General features: G+C 51.8%; 7 protein-coding genes across 7 annotated transcripts; 3 read left to right on the forward strand and 4 right to left on the reverse strand.

Annotated features, from left to right (window-relative positions):
* Positions 1-3366: 3366 nt before the first annotated feature.
* BDV17DRAFT_292523 (uncharacterized protein) lies at positions 3367-3839 on the reverse strand (the record flags this gene model as incomplete). The annotated part of the gene is made up of 2 exons (XM_073762384.1): positions 3367-3529; positions 3754-3839. 2 exons carry the CDS (start codon positions 3837-3839, stop codon positions 3367-3369), a joined length of 249 nt encoding a protein of 82 aa, XP_073614357.1.
* A 946-nt stretch (positions 3840-4785) lies between these two features.
* BDV17DRAFT_282593 (cation-translocating P-type ATPase) lies at positions 4786-8204 on the forward strand (the record flags this gene model as incomplete). The annotated part of the gene is made up of 4 exons (XM_073760225.1): positions 4786-5016; positions 5132-5397; positions 5443-7516; positions 7569-8204. The coding sequence occupies 4 exons, from the start codon at positions 4786-4788 to the stop codon at positions 8202-8204; spliced, it is 3207 nt and encodes a 1068-aa protein (XP_073614358.1).
* A 928-nt stretch (positions 8205-9132) lies between these two features.
* BDV17DRAFT_124592 (biotin synthase) lies at positions 9133-10684 on the reverse strand. The gene is made up of 2 exons (XM_073754058.1): positions 10311-10684; positions 9133-10237 (listed from the first exon to the last, which is right to left on the reverse strand). The coding sequence occupies exons 1-2, from the start codon at positions 10521-10523 to the stop codon at positions 9266-9268; spliced, it is 1185 nt and encodes a 394-aa protein (XP_073614359.1). The 5' UTR covers positions 10524-10684; the 3' UTR covers positions 9133-9265.
* Positions 10685-11236: 552 nt separating this feature from the next.
* On the reverse strand, positions 11237-14280 carry bioDA (adenosylmethionine-8-amino-7-oxononanoate aminotransferase). Its single transcript, XM_073754059.1, has 5 exons — positions 13763-14280; positions 13604-13703; positions 12233-13560; positions 11590-12179; positions 11237-11521 (listed from the first exon to the last, which is right to left on the reverse strand). The coding sequence occupies exons 1-5, from the start codon at positions 13948-13950 to the stop codon at positions 11349-11351; spliced, it is 2379 nt and encodes a 792-aa protein (XP_073614360.1). The 5' UTR covers positions 13951-14280; the 3' UTR covers positions 11237-11348.
* Positions 14281-14311: 31 nt separating this feature from the next.
* BDV17DRAFT_124673 (aminotransferase class I/II-fold pyridoxal phosphate-dependent enzyme) lies at positions 14312-16007 on the forward strand. The gene is made up of 3 exons (XM_073754060.1): positions 14312-15383; positions 15435-15577; positions 15638-16007. The coding sequence occupies exons 1-3, from the start codon at positions 14612-14614 to the stop codon at positions 15959-15961; spliced, it is 1239 nt and encodes a 412-aa protein (XP_073614361.1). The 5' UTR covers positions 14312-14611; the 3' UTR covers positions 15962-16007.
* A 302-nt stretch (positions 16008-16309) lies between these two features.
* On the reverse strand, positions 16310-16988 carry BDV17DRAFT_292528 (uncharacterized protein; the record flags this gene model as incomplete). The annotated part of the gene is made up of 2 exons (XM_073762385.1): positions 16310-16354; positions 16410-16988. The coding sequence occupies 2 exons, from the start codon at positions 16986-16988 to the stop codon at positions 16310-16312; spliced, it is 624 nt and encodes a 207-aa protein (XP_073614362.1).
* Positions 16989-17524: 536 nt separating this feature from the next.
* Positions 17525-18880, forward strand: BDV17DRAFT_282597 (NAD(P)/FAD-dependent oxidoreductase; the record flags this gene model as incomplete). The annotated part of the gene is made up of 2 exons (XM_073760226.1): positions 17525-18341; positions 18396-18880. The coding sequence occupies 2 exons, from the start codon at positions 17525-17527 to the stop codon at positions 18878-18880; spliced, it is 1302 nt and encodes a 433-aa protein (XP_073614363.1).
* Positions 18881-19335: the final 455 nt, after the last annotated feature.

Genomic DNA, 19335 nt, shown 5'->3' on the forward strand with positions numbered 1-19335 from the left:
TCCGTTTCCAAGTGACAAATAATACCTCGCTTCCCATCTCTCGCGATTGGGACGGCTTGAACTGCTTCATCGTCCCTATCTTGGTCAGTTGCCGCCCGAGAAAATGCCGAGACTCCGCTCTTGGAGACCCTTGGCCTTACGCGCACCGGGCACGCTTTCAGGCTTATTGGACTAGGGAGCTTCAGGCTCTCCGCATATCGGATCCGGCGGCTCCGGGATGGGGTTTTCAGTTCGGTTGCATCAGCACGAGAAATGCTAGGAGATTGTCGTCAGCACTTGTATTGATGGCGGGGTTATCTCCCGGTGAAGGCTCAGGGCTCCGCGAGGCCTAGACATGGCGTGATATTGCGGGGCAAGTCGATGCTACCTACCTTCCTGGTGCTAGCTGATATGAACATTAGCCTGGTGGCGGCTCCGCTGGAATAAGCTTTCGCTCAAACAACGTTCAGAATCAGCCTTAGAAGGCTGTGAAGTGTACCGAGGTATCGCATCTGCGCTTTGAGCAGTGATTGAAGCGGAAGGACTTCAGCTGCGATGTCACGGGATTATTTTCACCGCGGAGCGATGTGGCAAGAAATGCCCGGATCAATCAGCGGGCCGCTGTTTTTGCGGATGCTAGCTCTGTGTCCTGCTGGGCGGTGGCCCATCAGCGTGATGGCCTCGCGTTCGATAAAATTTGGTGGTGGAGTCCTGTCTCGATCTCTATTCAATATAGGAAGAATTTGTCAGGATTTCATGGCTGCCAGAGTGAAGAAGGCTGCTTTCAGTCGCTGATCAAGAGAGACCCAGATCGATATCGCTGGACAGCGTCTGGTCATTTTGCTCGAGCTAGCGTGGACCTTGACGACTTCAAGATTCTTGACCTGTTCGGAAAGACGGCCCGCGAAATCTGCTTTTGATTTACGGACTCGATAGTTCTCCCTCAGTCTGAGGACAACACCTACGTCCGGCTGCAGTATGATCCTTCTTCACGCAAGAACACCCGAGAAAAATCAAGAGGAGCGTTGTTGCTTCATCTCCATCAATGCAGCCAGCATCCTGCAATTACAGGCTTTTGGCGTCGTGTGATGTTGACAGTTGAAATCCCTCTTGCCCGACCATTATTGTATACCCGCTTTAGTCTCTATACCCCCTTCCGGGTTGGCCTTCCACCCGGCAAGCACAAACCAGCCTATCCCGCATCGTCGCCTGGCGCGGCTGTTCCTCACATCGAGGGTTCTAGATGCCGCCTTGAAACTCTATTAAGCAGCTTGCACCTGATCCTCCGCATAACTTGGCGCCCTCTGTCGCGGGAACTGCAAGCTCGGGCGCATGAATGCATTCCAGGATTGGACATCAATACGCGGGCGGCTGCAAGCGCTCGGACGCAATCACAGAGATCCAACCCAGTCGGTCAATTGGGAAAAATCATCCCGAGCGGCATGCGCAACACGTCCCAATTCAGAATGAGATGCCTGAGCGTTTCACTGGAAAAAGCAATCACAACGTTGGATAAAACCACTCATGTACGTTGTAAGATCTGCATCCGATGCGCCCGATTCCAGGGCCCTTTGAAAATGCGGTCAGGAACTTAACGTGGGACTCCGGCATTGGAGAAGTATGGGGGTAGAACCTGCATATAGAGTACAGTAGTAGCAGACGCAGCCGGCAGCCCTGAAAAGACGCCCAAGACGCCGCATACGCTACACTTTCCGATTTCCATCTCCGCGTATCCACTCCCGATCCTTCTCTTCCTTCATCGAGTATGGAATTGGAAAATATCAGTATGCGAAGGATTGACAACCTGGCGCCTACAGTACATTCCCTCTACACTCGAGGAAAGACGTCACATGCTTCATGCACTGCACTCTCTGCCTACGTATTCATCGTACGTATCTCATAGAGTGCATACTTCTGCAGCGCGCACGAACCAGGCTTAAACAAACAACCCCATTCCACCCCTGTTCCCGGAGTTTAAACAATGGCAATGACATGCACGTCCTGAAAAATCTGAATCAGCATTCAGCAACCCCACGCACAAACCAGCCTCCCCCGGCCGGTCTGGGTCTGGACGGCAAGGCAGAACGGGCCATGGCAGGGCTGGACTAGGCAAGTCGGGGAAGATAGGTAAGACCGCCTCGGCAACCATCGACAATCCCAACGGCCAAACATTCGCCCGTCCTATTATTGAATTAATCTTAATCCCCAGAGCAAAACCTAAGAATAGCCCACTATTTCCTTAGAGCACGGAAGTCGGAACCAGAGTTAGAATCAACGCAAAACACAACTACACTGCTCTCGCATTTCTTTGAAAGTTAACTTAATCGACGGCCACCCAGCCGATTATGTTATAGGCCAGCCCGCAGTCCGGAACTGTGGGGTTCAGGACCGGATGATGTCGTTATCCATGGGTCGCTTTCTTGGCTGCCTAGAACTAGAACTCGGACTCGGAGGGTGGAAGGTGAAATTCGGGCACCGGGTCAGGGAGAGGTGGTCTGTTTCTTGACAAAGAGCTCAGAGGTCGGTGTAGAGGGTGATCTATTGATCCACAGACTGACGACATGAAACATCCATGAGCTTGAAAAGGTGCCTATATTCCTACTGACCAGTACTATGACCACAGCAAAGAGAAAGAAAACGTAATATGGACAAATGCCAAGGCTAAGGCTGGGACCAGCCCAGCGCAGTCCAGTGCAGCCCGGGCCATTTCATTCAGTATGCTAGTAGACTAACTAATGTGTGGGGGTGATAGCGATAATCCAACTACTCGGCAAAGAGCACGTCCGCACAGATTGGGCATCTGTACTGGCGATACTGAAACCATGATGCAAGACAGGCCGTGTGGAACGCATGATTGCATCGAGTGAGGATCAGCACGCCGCTGAGCGAACCCCGGGTGTTCGATCTTGTTTCGAGGGTGTTAGGGCCTCGGCCTAAGCTCGGGCTCGGACTCGGACTGAGGCCGTCATTGTTTGTTTGCCTCTGCGAGGGTGTTGGAGGTCTGCAGGTATCGAGATCGGGATGGAGATTGTGATGTGAAGGTGATAATATGTGCGCTGCTTCAGGCCGTGTCGGTTGACCCGGAGTTGGAGTGTTTATGGTGGAGCTGGATAGCGATAAGGCAGACGGCTCGACAGGGAGGAGAGATGAAAGGCAAATGGGGCTGGAAGAAATCATTAACTCATTTTTGCTCGGTTGGCGTGAGATCAGCGCTGGGAAGGATGGGAAGGATGAGAAGGAGGGGGATCAATGAGGCCGGAGGCACGCCAAGACGCACTAAATCCAGCCCTGTCCCCGCATCTTGTTCTGGGGCCGGCAGAGAAGGGAAAGACTCAAAGAGAGAGACGATGAGACGATGAAAGGATGAGGGCATGGGCGATAATCGGCTTACCATGATTCGCCTGCGTATTGCTCAAGGTTGTCAGACCTTGTTTGCTGGTCCAGCCATCTTCGAACGGTCACTTGTCGCATGCTGCCGTTGACTTGGAGAGCGCGGAGTTCGTTGGCATGTCGCTCTGCTGCCCTGCGACGGTGCCGTCGCATAATGACGCTGCATGTTTGATCTGGTTAGTAGTCGCGTGCTTCTGGGACAGGGGTAGCGTGAATGAATGGTGTGATCAGTCCCGAGAGTGTTGTTGCGCAGGAATCGAATTCCATGGAATATTCTGCGGTACAGCAGGGGTGTGCGCATGGGTGGGCATCAGGATTCATTTTGATGGTGGGGGAGGGACAGACGGGGTGAATTAGCCTGGAGATAGGAAAGCAGAAACGTACATCGGAATTACGCTAATGGCGCCGAATAGGAGCACGGCTCCAATAACGACGGCGATCAGATTCTTGCTGGTCGGATTGCCCGCCATCGTGCCTGCCCTAGTCCGGAGGACGACGGGGTGCGGATACGAAAACGTCTGAAACTAGCAAATCCACATATCCAATGATAAGGCGCAATGCAACGTGGGGGGTTTGGTCGGATAAATCGGCCAGACTGCGAATAATGCATTCACATCTGACGGGTCGAGACTGGCGATGTGAGACGCCTGGGGATCACTATAGTGGGGGGTGACAACCATTCACGGAGGTTCTGGCTGGGATGCAGGGCCATTTTGAAGCGGCCACTGGGCTGTTTATAGCCTTGCCACCCACCTCTCAAGCCCCTCAGGGCTGCAGCCTGCCAAGTTGCGTCCAAGAGAACCAATCCTAGGCGCCAAACGCTCGCAGCGTGCGCCAACCGCCAAGTCTCCCGCGCTCCGGATTGTGCGCTTGGCGCTCCGCTGGGGCCATGGGCGCTATCGACCAATCGCGGGCGGCGCAGAGCGTGTATTCGCCGCTGGTTCGCTTAGAGGCAAACTCGCCAAGCACCAGTGACCCTCACGTGGCTCGCTCGGGTCGAATGCGTCATCGTCGGCTTCACTCAACTCAATCGACTCGGTCTCCAACCCTGGGTGGTCGGCCAAGATACCAAGGCCTGGCGTGTCTGATAGGCGCTTGGCATCGCTCAGATCCGGGTCTGGAGGGTTTGATGGTGGAGGTCTATAACGCCCCAGGCCGACTTTTGTAGCTGTCGTCATAACCGATGAAGAGTTAAATAGTGTGCCATTGCCCACGTTTTAGAACATTTCTTCGAAAGATAGAACCTAGAATCCAGATCTTCAGTCAATCAACATCGACTCGGACCAAGTCCTTCTTGTGTATGGACTCACATTCACTGGATGACACGATCTATATGGAGCCTCCCTAAAAGAAAGCACCATAGTAGAAACACATCACAACAACAACACAACACACCTGACCTACTACATCAACGACATGGGTGAGAAGAACGAACAGACGGGGCACGTCCAGCCCTTGTCTAAGCCGGCTCACGCCCTCTCATATGAAGACATCTTGCGTGAGCTCAAGGTGAACTCGGAGGAGGGTCTCTCCATTGCCGAAGCAAAGAAGCGGCTGGAACTGTTTGGACCTAACGAGCTGGAAGGTGGTGAAGGAGTTTCGCTTGCGAAAATCGTCATTAGACAGATTGCGAATGCAATGATGCTGGTTAGTTCTTTGTCTCTTGATTTTTTCCCTTCGGAACAGATTTCCCCGCTTCTTGCCCCCCAAACCTTATGCCCGCCTTTGACTTGGTTGACTAATATCTTGATATCGCGTTTAGGTCCTTATTATTGCGATGGCTGTCAGTTTTGGTATTCAGTCATGGATTGAAGGTGGTGTCATCGGCGCCGTCATTGCACTCAACATTGTGGTGGGCGTGTACCAGGACTACGCCGCAGAAAAGACCATGGACTCCCTCCGAAGCCTGAGTTCGCCCACCGGTGTCGCTACACGCGACGGAAAAACAAACACTATTCCCGCTACCGAAATCGTCCCAGGAGACATGATTGAACTCAAAGTCGGTGACACTGTCCCGGCTGATGTTAGGTAGGCAGCCCATCCAAAAATAAAGGATAATACTAACATGTCCAGGCTTGTGGATGCTATGAACTTTGAAACCGATGAAGCGCTATTGACTGGCGAATCCTTGCCCGTGCAGAAAGAGGTCGATTCAATTTTCGACGAAGACACCGGACCTGGAGACCGCCTCAACATCGCATACAGCTCTTCGACTGTCACTCGTGGACGAGCTCGTGGAGTCGTCGTTGGTACCGGAATGAAGACCGAAATTGGTGCTATCGCTGCGGCCCTTCGTGCCAGTGACTCTAGGAAACGCCCAGTTAAGCGCGGCCCCAAAGGCGAGACCAAGAAGCGGTGGTATGTGCAGGCCTGGACTTTGACTGCTACCGATGCTGTCGGCAGATTTTTGGGTATCAACGTCGGAACTCCTCTTCAACGCAAGCTTTCCAAGCTCGCCTTGCTGCTCTTTGGTATTGCAGTTGTATTTGCGATTGTTGTCATGGGTGCCAATGAAATGCGCAATGACAAGGAGGTCATCATTTATGCAGTCGCCACTGGCCTTGCGATGATTCCGGCCTGCTTGGTTGTGGTGTTGACCATCACGATGGCGGTGGGCACAAAGCAAATGGTTGAGAGACATGTCATTGTCCGGAGGCTTGATTCCCTGGAAGCCCTTGGTGCTGTGACTAACATATGCTCAGACAAGACTGGAACGCTTACCCAAGGAAAGATGGTCGCCAAAAGGGCGTGGATTCCATCATTGGGAACTTACTCAGTCGGAGCTTCCAGTAACCCGCTGGACCCTACCGAGGGCGACCTCAGTCTTTTGTCCGATGCTCCGGTCAAGCTTGAGCGTGACGTACAGGGCGAACCTGCAAACCCGACTGACCTGATTAAGGACAACAAAGTTTTGGAAGATTACCTCAATGTAGCCTCGTTGGCCAACCTCGCCGTTGTGCACAAGTCCGAAGGCAATGAATGGCAGGCTCGTGGTGAACCAACCGATATCGCAATTCAGGTCTTTGCCTCCCGCTTCAACTGGGGCCGTGAACGCTGGACAAAGGGCGAGAAGCCGATCTGGCGTCAAAAGGCCGAATACCCTTTCGACTCCTCCGTCAAGAAAATGTCGGTGATCTTCGCTCGTGATGATGACTCCGAAAAGGGAGGACGTCGCCAGATGGTCTTCACCAAGGGTGCCGTGGAACGTGTGGTCGAATCATGCACGTCAGTCCTCTGGACTGCTGGTGAAGAGCCAGTTCTGATGAGCGATGACATCCAGAACCAGATTATTCAAAACATGGAAGCTCTTGCGAAGGAAGGCCTTCGAGTTTTGTGCTTGGCTGGTCGAGAGGACGACACCCACATTGCCAGCGGGGAAGAGGTACCCCCCCGTGACCAAGTGGAAAAGGACCTTGTTTTCTATGGACTGGTCGGTCTGTATGACCCGCCTCGACCCGAGACAGCCGGTGCCATCGAAGAGTGTTACCGGGCTGGAATCTCCGTTCACATGGTCACTGGTGATCACCCTGGTACTGCACGAGCTATCGCGATGCAGGTCGGCATCATTCCCTCCGATATGGACAAACTTGCAAAGGACGTCGCCGATGCCATGGTCATGACTGCGAGTCAATTCGACAAACTAACAGACGATGAAATCGATGATCTGCCGACCCTTCCTCTCGTGATCGCTCGATGCGCGCCCAACACCAAGGTCCGTATGATTGATGCTCTGCACCGCCGTGGCCGCTACGCAGCCATGACCGGTGATGGTGTCAATGACTCCCCGTCTCTGAAGCGGGCAGATGTTGGTATCGCAATGGGAGAGGCGGGCTCTGATGTAGCCAAGGATGCTTCCGAGCTGGTGCTGACTGACGACAACTTTGCCTCTATCATCAACGGTATTGAGGAGGGTCGCCGAATTTTCGACAACATCCAGAAATTCGTTCTACATCTTCTCGCAGAAAACGTCGGTCTGGCGCTCACCCTCTTGATCGGTCTCGTGTTCAAGGACGAAAATGGACAATCGGTGTTCCCTATTGCTCCCGTTGAGATTCTCTGGATTATCATGATTACCTCCGGAATGCCTGATATGGGATTGGGAATGGAGATTGCTGCTCCTGATATTATGGACCGGCCCCCGCAAAGCGTACGTATCAACCCCTTGCATGAACTCTCGAATCCGCGCTAACAGCACATAGAAACAAGGTATTTTCACATGGGAGATCATTGTCGACACGCTCGTATACGGTGTCTGGATGGCTGCTCTCTGTCTGACGGCTTTCTCGATGGTTCTATACGTCTGGGGTGACGGAAACCTTGCCTCTGGCTGCAATGCGAACTACACCCCGGAGTGTGACACTGTATTCCGCGCTCGTGCCACCACTTTCGTCTGTATGACTTGGTTTGCCCTCTTCTTGGCTTGGGAGATGATCAACATGCGTCGTAGTTTCTTCCGCATGCAGCCCGGTTCCAAGAGATATCTCACCCAGTGGATGCACGATGTCTGGCGCAATAAGTTCCTCTTCTGCGGTGTTATGCTCGGCTTCGTCACGACATTCCCCGCTCTTTACATCCCTGTCATCAACGATGTTGTCTTCAAGCACACTGGTATCTCATGGGAATGGGGTGTTGTCATCGTGGAAGCAATTCTCTTCTTCGCCGGCGTGGAGCTCTGGAAGTGGTGCAAGCGCATCTATTTCCGACGCGCAGCTGTTCGCAACAAGGACAAGGGCGATACCTACCGTGGGCCCCAGGACTTTAGCCGCTACACGACCATGAGCCGCTCTGACACCCAGGCGACTGGTGATTTCAAGATGGAACAGTCCATAGTATGAGCGCTGCATGATTGCCTCTGCTCTCAGAAGCAGCTGCTGTACCAATCACTCAGATGGCGACGCCATGCAAGCAATCAATTGCAAAAGTTCGCTGTTCTCACAGCTCACTCTCGCCGCGCGCGGTTGAGAGCCATACGTTCTGGATGGCCTTGAACGATTTGAGGGCCTCAAAACCTTTTCTTCTTGTTTGCCTTTCAACACGTTGATGACTGTTGGACATAGATTGATGACCTGACGCTGGACATAATAATGATGTTGCGCAAATTTCACGAATATTTGACCCTGAAGTTCTTCATGTTCTGTAGCGCACTTTATCCATAGTCGTAGGAATTGGAAGGAAAGTCTTTGACGAGACAAGGAAGCTGCGCAACAGCTCGAGAGGGAGAGTGAAACTATATCCCCAGGATGAAGTGTGCGCGATTTCCCTGAGCCAATGGCATCATAATTGCCAAAGGCGGAATCTGAGAGAAATAATCGTCCAGTAGATAGATGGGAAAAGTGGAAACAAACAGCTGAAGCAGGAAATTGAAGCCTCATATACTCCACGCTGGGTTGTATGCGTGATTTTCCTGGACCAATAGCATCACGACTACCTAGATGAAAACTCGACGAAACCGTGGCACCCCACGGTCAGTTGCTCCGCCCGAAACTTCCAGTAGAGCGCAGTGGGATGAACAAACATGGGAGAGGTGGTATAAGAAGTAGGAATCAAGGTGTCACTGGTGTCGAAGTCCTTGAGAGATCGCGGTCATCAGATCACTTCATGGCAGGCAAAAGGAAGCAGAGGTCATAACGGGTTTATGTAGACCAGGGACAAGATGGAGTAGATGTGGGATCATCCAGGCAACAGCTTTACGGAGAATAATTGTACGTCCAAGTTGCACGCATGATTCTTGCCAAGGTGACGGAGGATATAGCTACATGCCGATGGAGACATTTAATTGAAGCGGATGTTGTTGTATTGGTTCTAGCAACGCTCTAGCGCGCCTGTATCAATCATGAACGGGGAAATAGCAGATCAACCTGGGCTTTCGGGGGAGGGGTAACCCTTTGCAGCCCTATCATAGGGCTCCTGCAGCCGGCGCAGGGTAGGACTTCTCGGACTCCTGTGCGACAGAGTCAATCTGTTGCTGGGGAGAGACGACATTGCTTTCCTTCTCAAAGCTCTTCATTGGGTAAAAGCCCCATTTCTCAAACATAGCGCGATCTTCGTCCCAGCCGTTGCAATCAGTCGTCAGCATCTTCTCTCCAGTAAAGACAGCGTTCGCACCAGCCATGAAGCATTGGACCTGCTGCTCTTCTGAGAGCGAAATGCGGCCCGCAGCGAGGCGAACAATGGTAGCGGGAAGAACGATTCGGGCCGTTGCGACAGTGCGGAGAAGCTTATCAAACGAGATCATTTTCTTATCTCCGAGAGGAGTTCCAGGAATGGGGACCAAAGCGTTCACGGGGAAAGATTCCGGGTGTGAGGGCAGCGAGGAAACAGTGTGGAGAAGACCAATGCGGTCAGAGTCGGCTTCACCAAGACCCAGGATACCACCTGAGCAGACGTTGATACCTGCATCTCGGACGTGAGATAGAGTCTTCAAGCGCTCATCGTACGATCGGGTGGTGATAATCGTAGGGTAAAATTCGCGGGATGTGTCCAAGTTGTGGTTGTAAGCCGTCAGGCCAGCATCTTTCAGCTCTTTGGCCTGGTTCTCATCGATCATGCCCAGCGTGACGCAGACTTCCATTCCCATCTCCCGGACGCCAGATACCATTTGCTTGACATTTTTCAGACTTGTCTTGCGACCTCGCATGTCACGCCAAGCGGCTCCCATACAGAAACGGGTGCTTCCATTTGCTTTGGCAATCCTGGCCTTCTCAAGAACGTCATCAACAGGGCTCATTTTCGTAGCCTTCAGACCGGTACTGTATCGGGACGACTGAGCACAGTATGAGCAATCCTCGCTGCATCCTCCGGTCTTGATGTTCATTAATGTGCACATTTGGATAGCGGCGGGGTCATGGAAACGACGGTGGACAGCTGCCTAAACAGGCTAGTCAGCACATTGGAGGTATAGAGGGAATCAGGACGATAGGGAAATATAGTAAGTAACGTACAGCAGCATAGGTCAATTGGTTCAAGGGCGTCTTGTAAATCTGCTGGACTTCATCGCGAGTCCAGTTGGTGCGCGGGGCAGTGGCAGCAGTAGCCTCAGCCAGAGCCGGCGGGATTCTGCTGGCAAATGCAGCGGCAGAGGGGGATGACTGAACGGTACCATATGACCTGGTGAAAAGGGCCCTGGGAAGGGACCGCGAGAATGAGACGGACATCGTTGTGGTGTAGTAGTGAGTAGCAGTTGGTCACAGCGGAAACAGCGAGGGGCGATCAAGCAAATGCGGCGGGAGGGGAAGGAAGGAGCATGGGCCAAGAGTCACAGTGGCAGGGAACAACTGAGCGAACCCGCGGGAAAGCAAGTCGTCATCGGAGTCTCGAGACGAGGACAGAGCTGTTGGATAGGACTGGTTATTATTGTGCCAGGAGATTAGCAATTGACAAGCAGAGCCGGGGACCCCGCTCACCTGACAATCTGTCGCTCAATTGTTGCAGAACATAGACGCCGATGAGCTCTTGTTCCGCCGGAAGAGTGTTGACCCCAACGCTGGTTCAACACCGCAAACAGTGAAGCCTCTCGCAAGTGGGCCATTTGTTGCCCTATGGAGCAGTGATCCGACCACTCAGATAATCAAAGTGCCTGATCTTATTTCTTCGCGACTCTGATTTGCCCGTAGAAAGACGCGAATTTGTGCTTAATCGCGGATCCGCGGGAGACGCACTAAAGACAGCCGAGGATTTGGCAACTGGTTCCTGAGGCCTGACGAATGGCGGGGATTTGACAAGCATGCTTCGGAGCTTCGAGGTCCGGAACACAGTTACCAAGGTTTGAGCTGATCTCTATTAACTGCCCCACCTTGACTATCTACTGATCCGCACTTTGTGCAGATTCGGTGAACATAATTGAATCTCGGAGGCAACGGCTGGAACGATCAAGACTGCGTTCCGCCCGACCGATGTACACCGGCGGTCGGTGAGAATACAACGTGATTCATGACTTTTATACGGAGTACGGAGTATTCATTGACGTATGCTGATGCTGGCTACAGAAGGGCATCGCGCAGAATGCCCTCAATCGTTCGCAGTGTCTCCTGCTTCGAGGTCACGCTCGACATCAAGTAAAGCACATTCCCAAGGACACGGGAATGGACGTTAAATCGCGGCCCGCCAGCGGCTAACTTTGTCTGAAGTCCCTTAGCCGCAGTGGATGTGTAGCCTATTCAGTGGAGGTATCACATGTTAGCCGGCTGGAATCGGCGTGGGAAAAATATTTTGGAGACTCACCTGCACCCTGCGCGTCCTTCAGAGAGATGCTGAGGACAGAACCGATGGCAAAGACGCCATCGACACATCCTGCGTGGGAAAGATCGCGGACGAGCCCATGGGACCAAACGCTCCAGACCTCTCCGGGTGGGACTGGAGAGCCATCTTTAGCGTGAGGTTGTTTCCAATCGTTCTTGAACTGGTCCCAGGACCCATTCTCCTCCATATTGTTCATTGTCCTGAGGGAATCGACAGCGACTTGGCATCCAACCGTATGTGCGGTATAGCTGTGCCCATGTAAGAGTGCATCTCTCTTCTCCGGGCTCGTAAAGGCATCGAAGATCTCGTTGCTTGCTAGCGTAGTGCAAAGCGGTACCAGTCCTCCAGTGAGAAGTTTTGCGTTGACAGCAATGTCTGAGTTGATTCCAAGGAATGATGCAGAGGATTTGCGACCGAGGCGGTAGAGACCGGTGAAAACCTCATCAAAGACGACTGGAAGGCCGGACCATGAGAGGTCAGTTTGTGGATACGGTCCTGTAGGCTTGCCTTGGTCAAACAGCTGCGGGCTTCCACGGACGACATCTGCAAGACATCGCTGGAACAACGGGTCGCTGTAGGAGTGTTCGTTAGTCATTACTCCGTACTTCGTGGGGTTCATACTGACCAGAACAACATTCCACCGGCTCCCAAGATGATGGGCTCCATGATAAGAGCTCCGAATTTCATCCCTTGTTGGGAGACGAGGTACTCAATGGTGTTTAGAATGTACTTTTTGTAACGTGCTCCAACGTCCGAGCGGACTCTGCTTTCCAAGTCAAAGACCGCATCCAACGATGAGAATTCCTGAGTTCCCCCGAGTGACCCCTGCAACTCTGCCGGAACCTCAACATTCCAGACACCCTGTGACATTTTCACCAGGGGGAAGTCAAACCAATAGCCACGCCCTCTATACCACTCAACTCGTTGGTTATAGGTTGAGGGCTCTGAGCAATCCATCACACCAATAGTATCGCCGTGGTAGCTCCCCTTGAGGCCCAAGATATTAATTTTCTCCTGGCTCGCATCCCAGCCATAGCGATCACAAGCAGCGCGAAGGGCCATCTTGAGAGCAACTTCCATGCCGGTACTGCCATTGTCCGTGTAGAAGACCTTCTGGAGACGAGGATTGCCAACAGTTTCCAACAGTGTCTCCGCCAACTTCAAAGCCGGTTCATGAATGTTTCCCGGAAACATAACATGTCCGTAACGACCTGCTGCGTAAGCAGCCGAGAGAGCAAGATCGGGGTTACCGTGGCCAAGCCCCTGTGTCCACCATGACGCTGACCCGTCAAATGTCGCTTGAAGCTTTTTTTCCAGACCTTCGGAAGAGTTGTAGGTCTGGAAGAAGTCATCGTACGCAGAATCAATCGGAGTAATATCCTTTAGCTCCATGCCGTGATGCTGTGTGAAAGGATACCAGATCATCTTTTGTGCCCGGCTCGCCATCTCATCGAGAGAATCAATCCGTTGCTGGTTCTCGAGAGCCAGCTCATCCAAGAGTGATGCCACATCCGTTGTTTGCGCAATATCGCCGTAGTACCTGTCTAATGCTTCCAGGTCTCGAGCCTGCGAGTCCGGCGTTTGATCCTTTGGGCGTGCGGGCGGTGCAGTCAATGGAAGAAGCGGTATGCTTTTGCCCCGGAAGTAATTACCCAGGTACTCGTGGTTTTGGTAGTAGTCATCCTTGAATAGAAGCACAGAGTGTACATCGTAGCCTCGCATCAATAGAGACTCGTAGGCTGAGATTGATGATGAGATCCCTCCAAGGCGAGAGTCAGCGACCAGGATGATCGGCAAGCGAAGAGGTCGGTAGAGGTCAGCCTGGGAGTTCCCATTGGGACCTGGTGAATGAACACCACCAGCTGTTTCTACTAGAGCGAAATTGACCCCGTTGTCAGCCCAGTCGGAAAGAGTCCTGTGAACAGAAGAGAGGATTTCGTCGTCTTGGGGGATCTATTAAATCAGCAGATGAAGATACACAGAACGAATTTCGTACCTTCAAGGTCTTCTGCTGAGCCGCGATATGCGGACTGACAGGCTCATCGAACTGGTAAAGACATTTCGTCAAGGTGTTGGGAGCGTGTCGTTGCAGATGCCTGAGGTCACGGGGTTAACTGAACGTTCTCTCCTTTCCCTCCAAGGCAAGCGACCTCACCTGTCATCCGCTTCATCCAACGGTCCCGTTGACACAGGCTTCAGGAAAGCCGATCTTTCCTTGAGTTTTCGACGATTCACAGCATTACAAAGGATTGTTGAAACAATGGTTTTCCCGACATCTGTGTTGGCACCGTATACCTGGTGGGCGCGGAGAGAGCGCCAAAGCGCGGCACCAACGGGCGCCATGATGATAGGTCTCGGCTTTAAGAGCAAACACCAGGGTGCTAAGAGCTTAACTGCATCATAGAGCCAAAACTAGAACAATTGACGTCGCGGAAATCGCCGGTCCAACATGCGACCGAAATGAGTTGACGAAGGTGACGAACGAGATCTGGACTAGGCTGATGACCTAGGCTACTTTTCACCGAGGAACGAAGCGATCAAGCCCTGTTCTAGCAGCCTGCAGGAGGCGGACAGCAGCAGACCGAGGTCCCCAGAGTTGAGTCTTGCCGGACCCGGGGCGACGACAGTTGCTCAACTTGCCCAGCCACACATTCTCCAGGGAGTCCCTCCGGTTCCATTCTCCACCGGTTGATCCCAACAGACTAGAACAGAATAAACCCCGCCGGATTGACTCTTTGACGTGCGGTTGAAAGTCAAAATTCACTGGGTTCAGGCACAGAAATCTGTCTCCGATGTTCGCTTACTCTGGTTGGCGATATTAGTTGACATTATTTTATAGTCTGCGAGATTCGGTTTGTCTTTTGGATCACATAAGGCGTTGTTGCCACGATTGAAACTTTGACCGGTGCAAAATATTGGTCAGCGATTTTGCTTCTATCTTGTTTGACTGCTTCTGCTGGATTTCTCGATCTGCCTCTACAAGTTTGCGACTTGATTCAACCAGATGGGCGAGTCATCTCCAACATGCCTCCGTGACTCAATGCGCAAGGCACTGCGTCAACGGGAACACAAACAGTCCCGTAGAAGACTCACGGTTCTACCATCATCTTCTGTGGACTTTTCCTCAAACGATTTTCTGTCTTTGTCAACATCGCCAGCTTTTCGAACGCGGTTTTTGGATCATCTTCGACGAGCACCGCCATTGTACCCGTTTGCTAGTGGGGGATCTCGCCTTCTAGACGGCAATTCAGCATATGTCGAGGAGCTGGAAGACTTTATCGCTTCCTTTCACAATGCGCCCAGTGGTCTCTTGTTCAACTCCGGTTACGATGCAAATGTCGGCGTCTTTTCAAGCGTTCCTCAGCAGGGTGACCTGATCTTGTACGATGAGCTCATCCATGCAAGTGCGCATGAAGGCATGCGACTCTCACGAGCGGGAAAGCGTGTCAAATTCCCCCACAGTTCCCCTGACGGGCTGGAAGCAGTGCTACAGGCAGAAATCAATGCAGACCCCCGGCTCTGCGGGGGACACCGGAATGTCTTTATTGCTATCGAATCCGTCTACAGCATGGACGGCGATGTTGCGCCTATCCGCGATTTCGTTGAAATTGTGGATCGGCTGCTACCTAAGAAGAATGGGTACTTCATTGTGGATGAGGCTCATGCAACTGGCGTATTTGGCCCACGTGGTTCTGGTGTCGTCCAGGATATGAGCTTAGAAGACCGTATGTTTGTCCGAACGCATACGTTTGGCAAGGCGTTGGCTAGTCACGGTGGTAAGTACTTTGTATAACTTTTAGAATCATGATTCTAATCACCTCTTCCAGCAATTGTACTTTGTTGTCCGGATACCAGAGATTACCTGATCAACTACGCTCGCAGCCTGATATATACTACCGCCTTGGGCTTTCCTTTCCTCGCTTCGATACGTGCTGCCTATGACCTCCTTGTTGAAGGGGAGACTAAGCAGGTACGGCAATCCAAGTATGCGAGCAATTATCACCCAGAGGAATACTGACTAGTTTTGCAGCTACAATGTAAACTCGCGCAATTGATTGTCTACTTTCGGACCCAGCTGGACAGTTCCACCTCCTGGAACTCAGTCATTGAGATTGACCATTTCTCAAACTCACCCATATTTTCACTTCGCAGCCGGTTTCCCCGCCAGCTCGCCAGCTTCTGTCAACAGGAGGGATACACTGTCCGTGCAATAATGCCGCCTACTGTTCCAGAAGGCAAAGAGCGCGTCCGGGTATGCTTGCACGCAGAGAACACGAAAGAAGAAATTGACGGCTTAATCGTGGCTATTGGAAAGTGGCTACACCAAGCGGCGACAAAAGGAGCTCGACTATAGTGGTTGATACTAAGAATCTGAGCTTCTCATATGTCTTCGAAAAGAGAGCACAATTTCCCACGACGGCTATATCTGAAAAGTTGTAGGATCGCTATTTGAGGCTTTCAAAAGCGACACCCTGATGCCAAAGGACAGATACTAGAAACAATCGCAGAGGGCTCAATATATCCATCGTCTTGACTTCTTGCATGATTTTGAACTGATCAATCCATCCGTCAAAGCATTCGGCATGGTAATTAATTCCACAAAAAGCTTTACACCATACCAGCTGATCGCCCAAACCGTCATCATCATAGTCATGACCAGACTGAATGCTGATTTCGATCTTTCCAGTGGGACAATCGACGCTTAATTCGCACGCACAGCCATCAGACAACATGCATTTTTCGCAACCTTTGAGTGGGCTAAGGCAGATTGCACAATCTCCTTCTACTTGTCTCCTCTGCACCTTCTTCCTAGATCCCCGTTGCTCCAGAGGTAAAGTCCGGGAAAAAAGCATGGCAAGAGCATGAAAGTAGCTCGCGTTGTTCATCTCATCGTCGTTATCGATATCCATCTCCATCTCCTCAACCTGCACCGTGGTCTGCGTGTTATGGCTCAGATCCAGATCCATACTCTGACTATCACGATCGTCGTCCCCTCGTGGGATCCCCTGGCGCCTCGAATATCCCTCATTGGCGAAGAAGTGGTCAACCAGAGGCTGCAGATGCATGAAGAAGGCACGTATTTCGTCCAGATATCCGTAATCCATGGCGTGGCATGCATTGTGAACTGCTTCGCGAATGGAAGCGACGTGTTGATTGAACTCTTCATGCGGTAATGGCCACCACTTAGGGAACATCTCGTGTAACCACACTTGTATCTGTCTGAATTCTCCGCTTCCAATTTGCATTCCGTCTGGGGGCTGGATCGGTGCTTGTCCTGGGTCATGGTTGGCGCCCCTAGGAATATGCGGGGGTTGCTGGTATTTAAGCAGTAGCGCTTGCTCGAGTATACAGGTGGAGTTGAGGTGGACGTAGGTAGCCATGTCGATTCTGATGAGGTTTGCGATGTGAACTGGCAGGAGAGTATTGAGACGCCAGAAAATTGAATGAAAGCGTCGTCATATTCCGGAAAAGTCGTGTGCTAAGTCATCTTCATTAACTTCCAAGGAGCCATGGCTTGCATTAAGTTAGGATTTTGGTTCCAAGTAGATTCCATTGACTAATATTCTAGTATCTTTTATTACCAGTAGCATTGTACATACAAAACACTAGTCGTGTTGGGGAAAAGCGAGAGGGGAACCGACTGAAGGCTACCAACCTTCTCTACAACCTCATCACAACCTTTCCATCCATGACAGCCAACCCGACTCTTCATCTCACTAGATAAATACATGAGCCGAACTTGAGCTGAACGCATACTATCTATTATTTATTCGTCTACATACGTCCAGTTTTGTCTCCAATCGCTCGCTATCGTCTCCAATTCCCCACTGCTATTAATAAGACCAGCACGTCGGTGATCACTCTCCACCAACCATCTCAACCTCACTCGCCAAACACCGCAAAGCCAGACACCCTCATGGCTCAAGGAAACAACCAAGAGACAATCCTCATAGTCGGCGCCGGCATCTTCGGCGTCAGCACAGCCTACCACCTCGCGCAGCGCGTCTCAGACCCCTCCCGTATAATCCTGCTAGACCGCGCTGCCCCTCCATCCAACACGTTAGCCGCATCGGCAGATATAAACAAGATCATCCGCGCGGACTATTCCAGCTCGCTGTATATGGAATTAGGCTTTGAAGCGATTGAAGCTTGGAAGAATATTCCGGCGCTTCGCGATGCGGGGGTTTATCATCAGTCTGGGTGGATTGCGATGGATGAGAAGGGGAGCGTTGTTCCGAGGCGGATTAGGGAGAACTTCAAAGCGACTAATCACGATTGTGTTCTTGTTGATATGGGTGAGGAGGAGGTGAGGAGGGCATGGGGCGGGGTGTTGCAGAGGACAGATTGTAGTCCGTTTGGGTCGTACTATTTCAATCAGTTGGCGGGGTGGGTTGATGCGGGGTTGGCGTTGCAGGTTCTACTGCAGGAGGCTATCAAGATTGGGATTAGGTATGAGGTGGGAGAAGCGAGGCGTCTTGTTCTTGGTGAAGGTGGTCTGCAGGGCGTGGAAACTATGGCCGGGACTGTGCTCCGCGCAGACAAGGTTTTGCTGGCGACTGGTGCCTGGACGAGCAAGCTCATGTCTGAGCTAGAAGATGCTTTGAATATCGCGCATGCTGATCGTGTCGAGCGGCAAGTCTCTGCTGCGGGTGTCTGCGTGGCTCATTTCCAGCTCTCTGAGGAGGAGAAGGAGACATACTCGAAGCTTCCGGTGCTTGTTTATGGCGAACAAGGCATGGTGATGGCGCTCTCCACTCTTCCACAATTCACTATGCTAACATTCACAGGCGAGGTGATTCCCCCCACAGCCACTGGGATCTTGAAGTTTACCAGCACGACCTCCTTTAAGAACACGGTCAAGACCGCATGCGGCCATGAGATCTCCGTCCCAGTTGAAGATCAGCTCAACGCACCAAGAGGGCTCCAAGAGGACTCCATTGATGCTGTCCGTGCTCGCCTTCCACCACTTTTGGAGAATGGTCGAAAGCCAGACTACTATCGTCTCTGCTGGGACTCGATTACTGCGAGTCAACATCCACTGATCACTCGGCATCCCAATCCCAAGTTAGAGAACTTATACTTCGGTGTTGGGGGCTCGTTTCACTTCTACAAGTTCCTGCCTACGGTAGGAAAATATGTGATCAATGTTCTTGGGGGAGTTTCGAATGGACCCGTCAAGGATAAGGCATGGTCGTGGAAGTCGGCTGCTGAATCAGAGCGAGGCGTCCACGAGAGTTTGGTCCCTAAGCACGAGCTCAAGGACTTTATGTAGAGATCAATATAACTTTCTCCTGAGCAACGGCTCATATCGGCCTTGGTTGCTCTTTCCTTTGGCGGCGTGTTAGAGCTCCGGTCCAGATGTAGAAGATACGACCCGGAGCCTGGAGGTGTCTCATTCACACATAAAGTGATGCTTATCTCTTATATTCGCCCTTCTTGAGTCATACTACAACGTCCTACCTACCAGCATTCTGAGACAGTGCGATCGTGATGCCTAGACTCAAGGGCATATCATTGATACATCTGTAGGTAAGAGATTTCCAAGCTTTGTATAGGAAACCTGCGTTATCGACGTTTTATTCACTTCCAAGTTCCTGACTTGTGCTCCCAGCAGTAACACATCTGGCTACATCCCCAGTGAACAAAACCACAACAACAACACTAGCTCTACTGAAGAGACGACTAGTCATGCACTCCACATCATTCACTCACACCAGAATTTTCTTC

This window comes from Aspergillus undulatus, assembly GCF_047715775.1.
Source record: "Aspergillus undulatus strain CBS 261.88 unplaced genomic scaffold BDV17scaffold_33, whole genome shotgun sequence".
Taxonomy (NCBI): Eukaryota; Fungi; Ascomycota; class Eurotiomycetes; order Eurotiales; family Aspergillaceae; genus Aspergillus; species Aspergillus undulatus.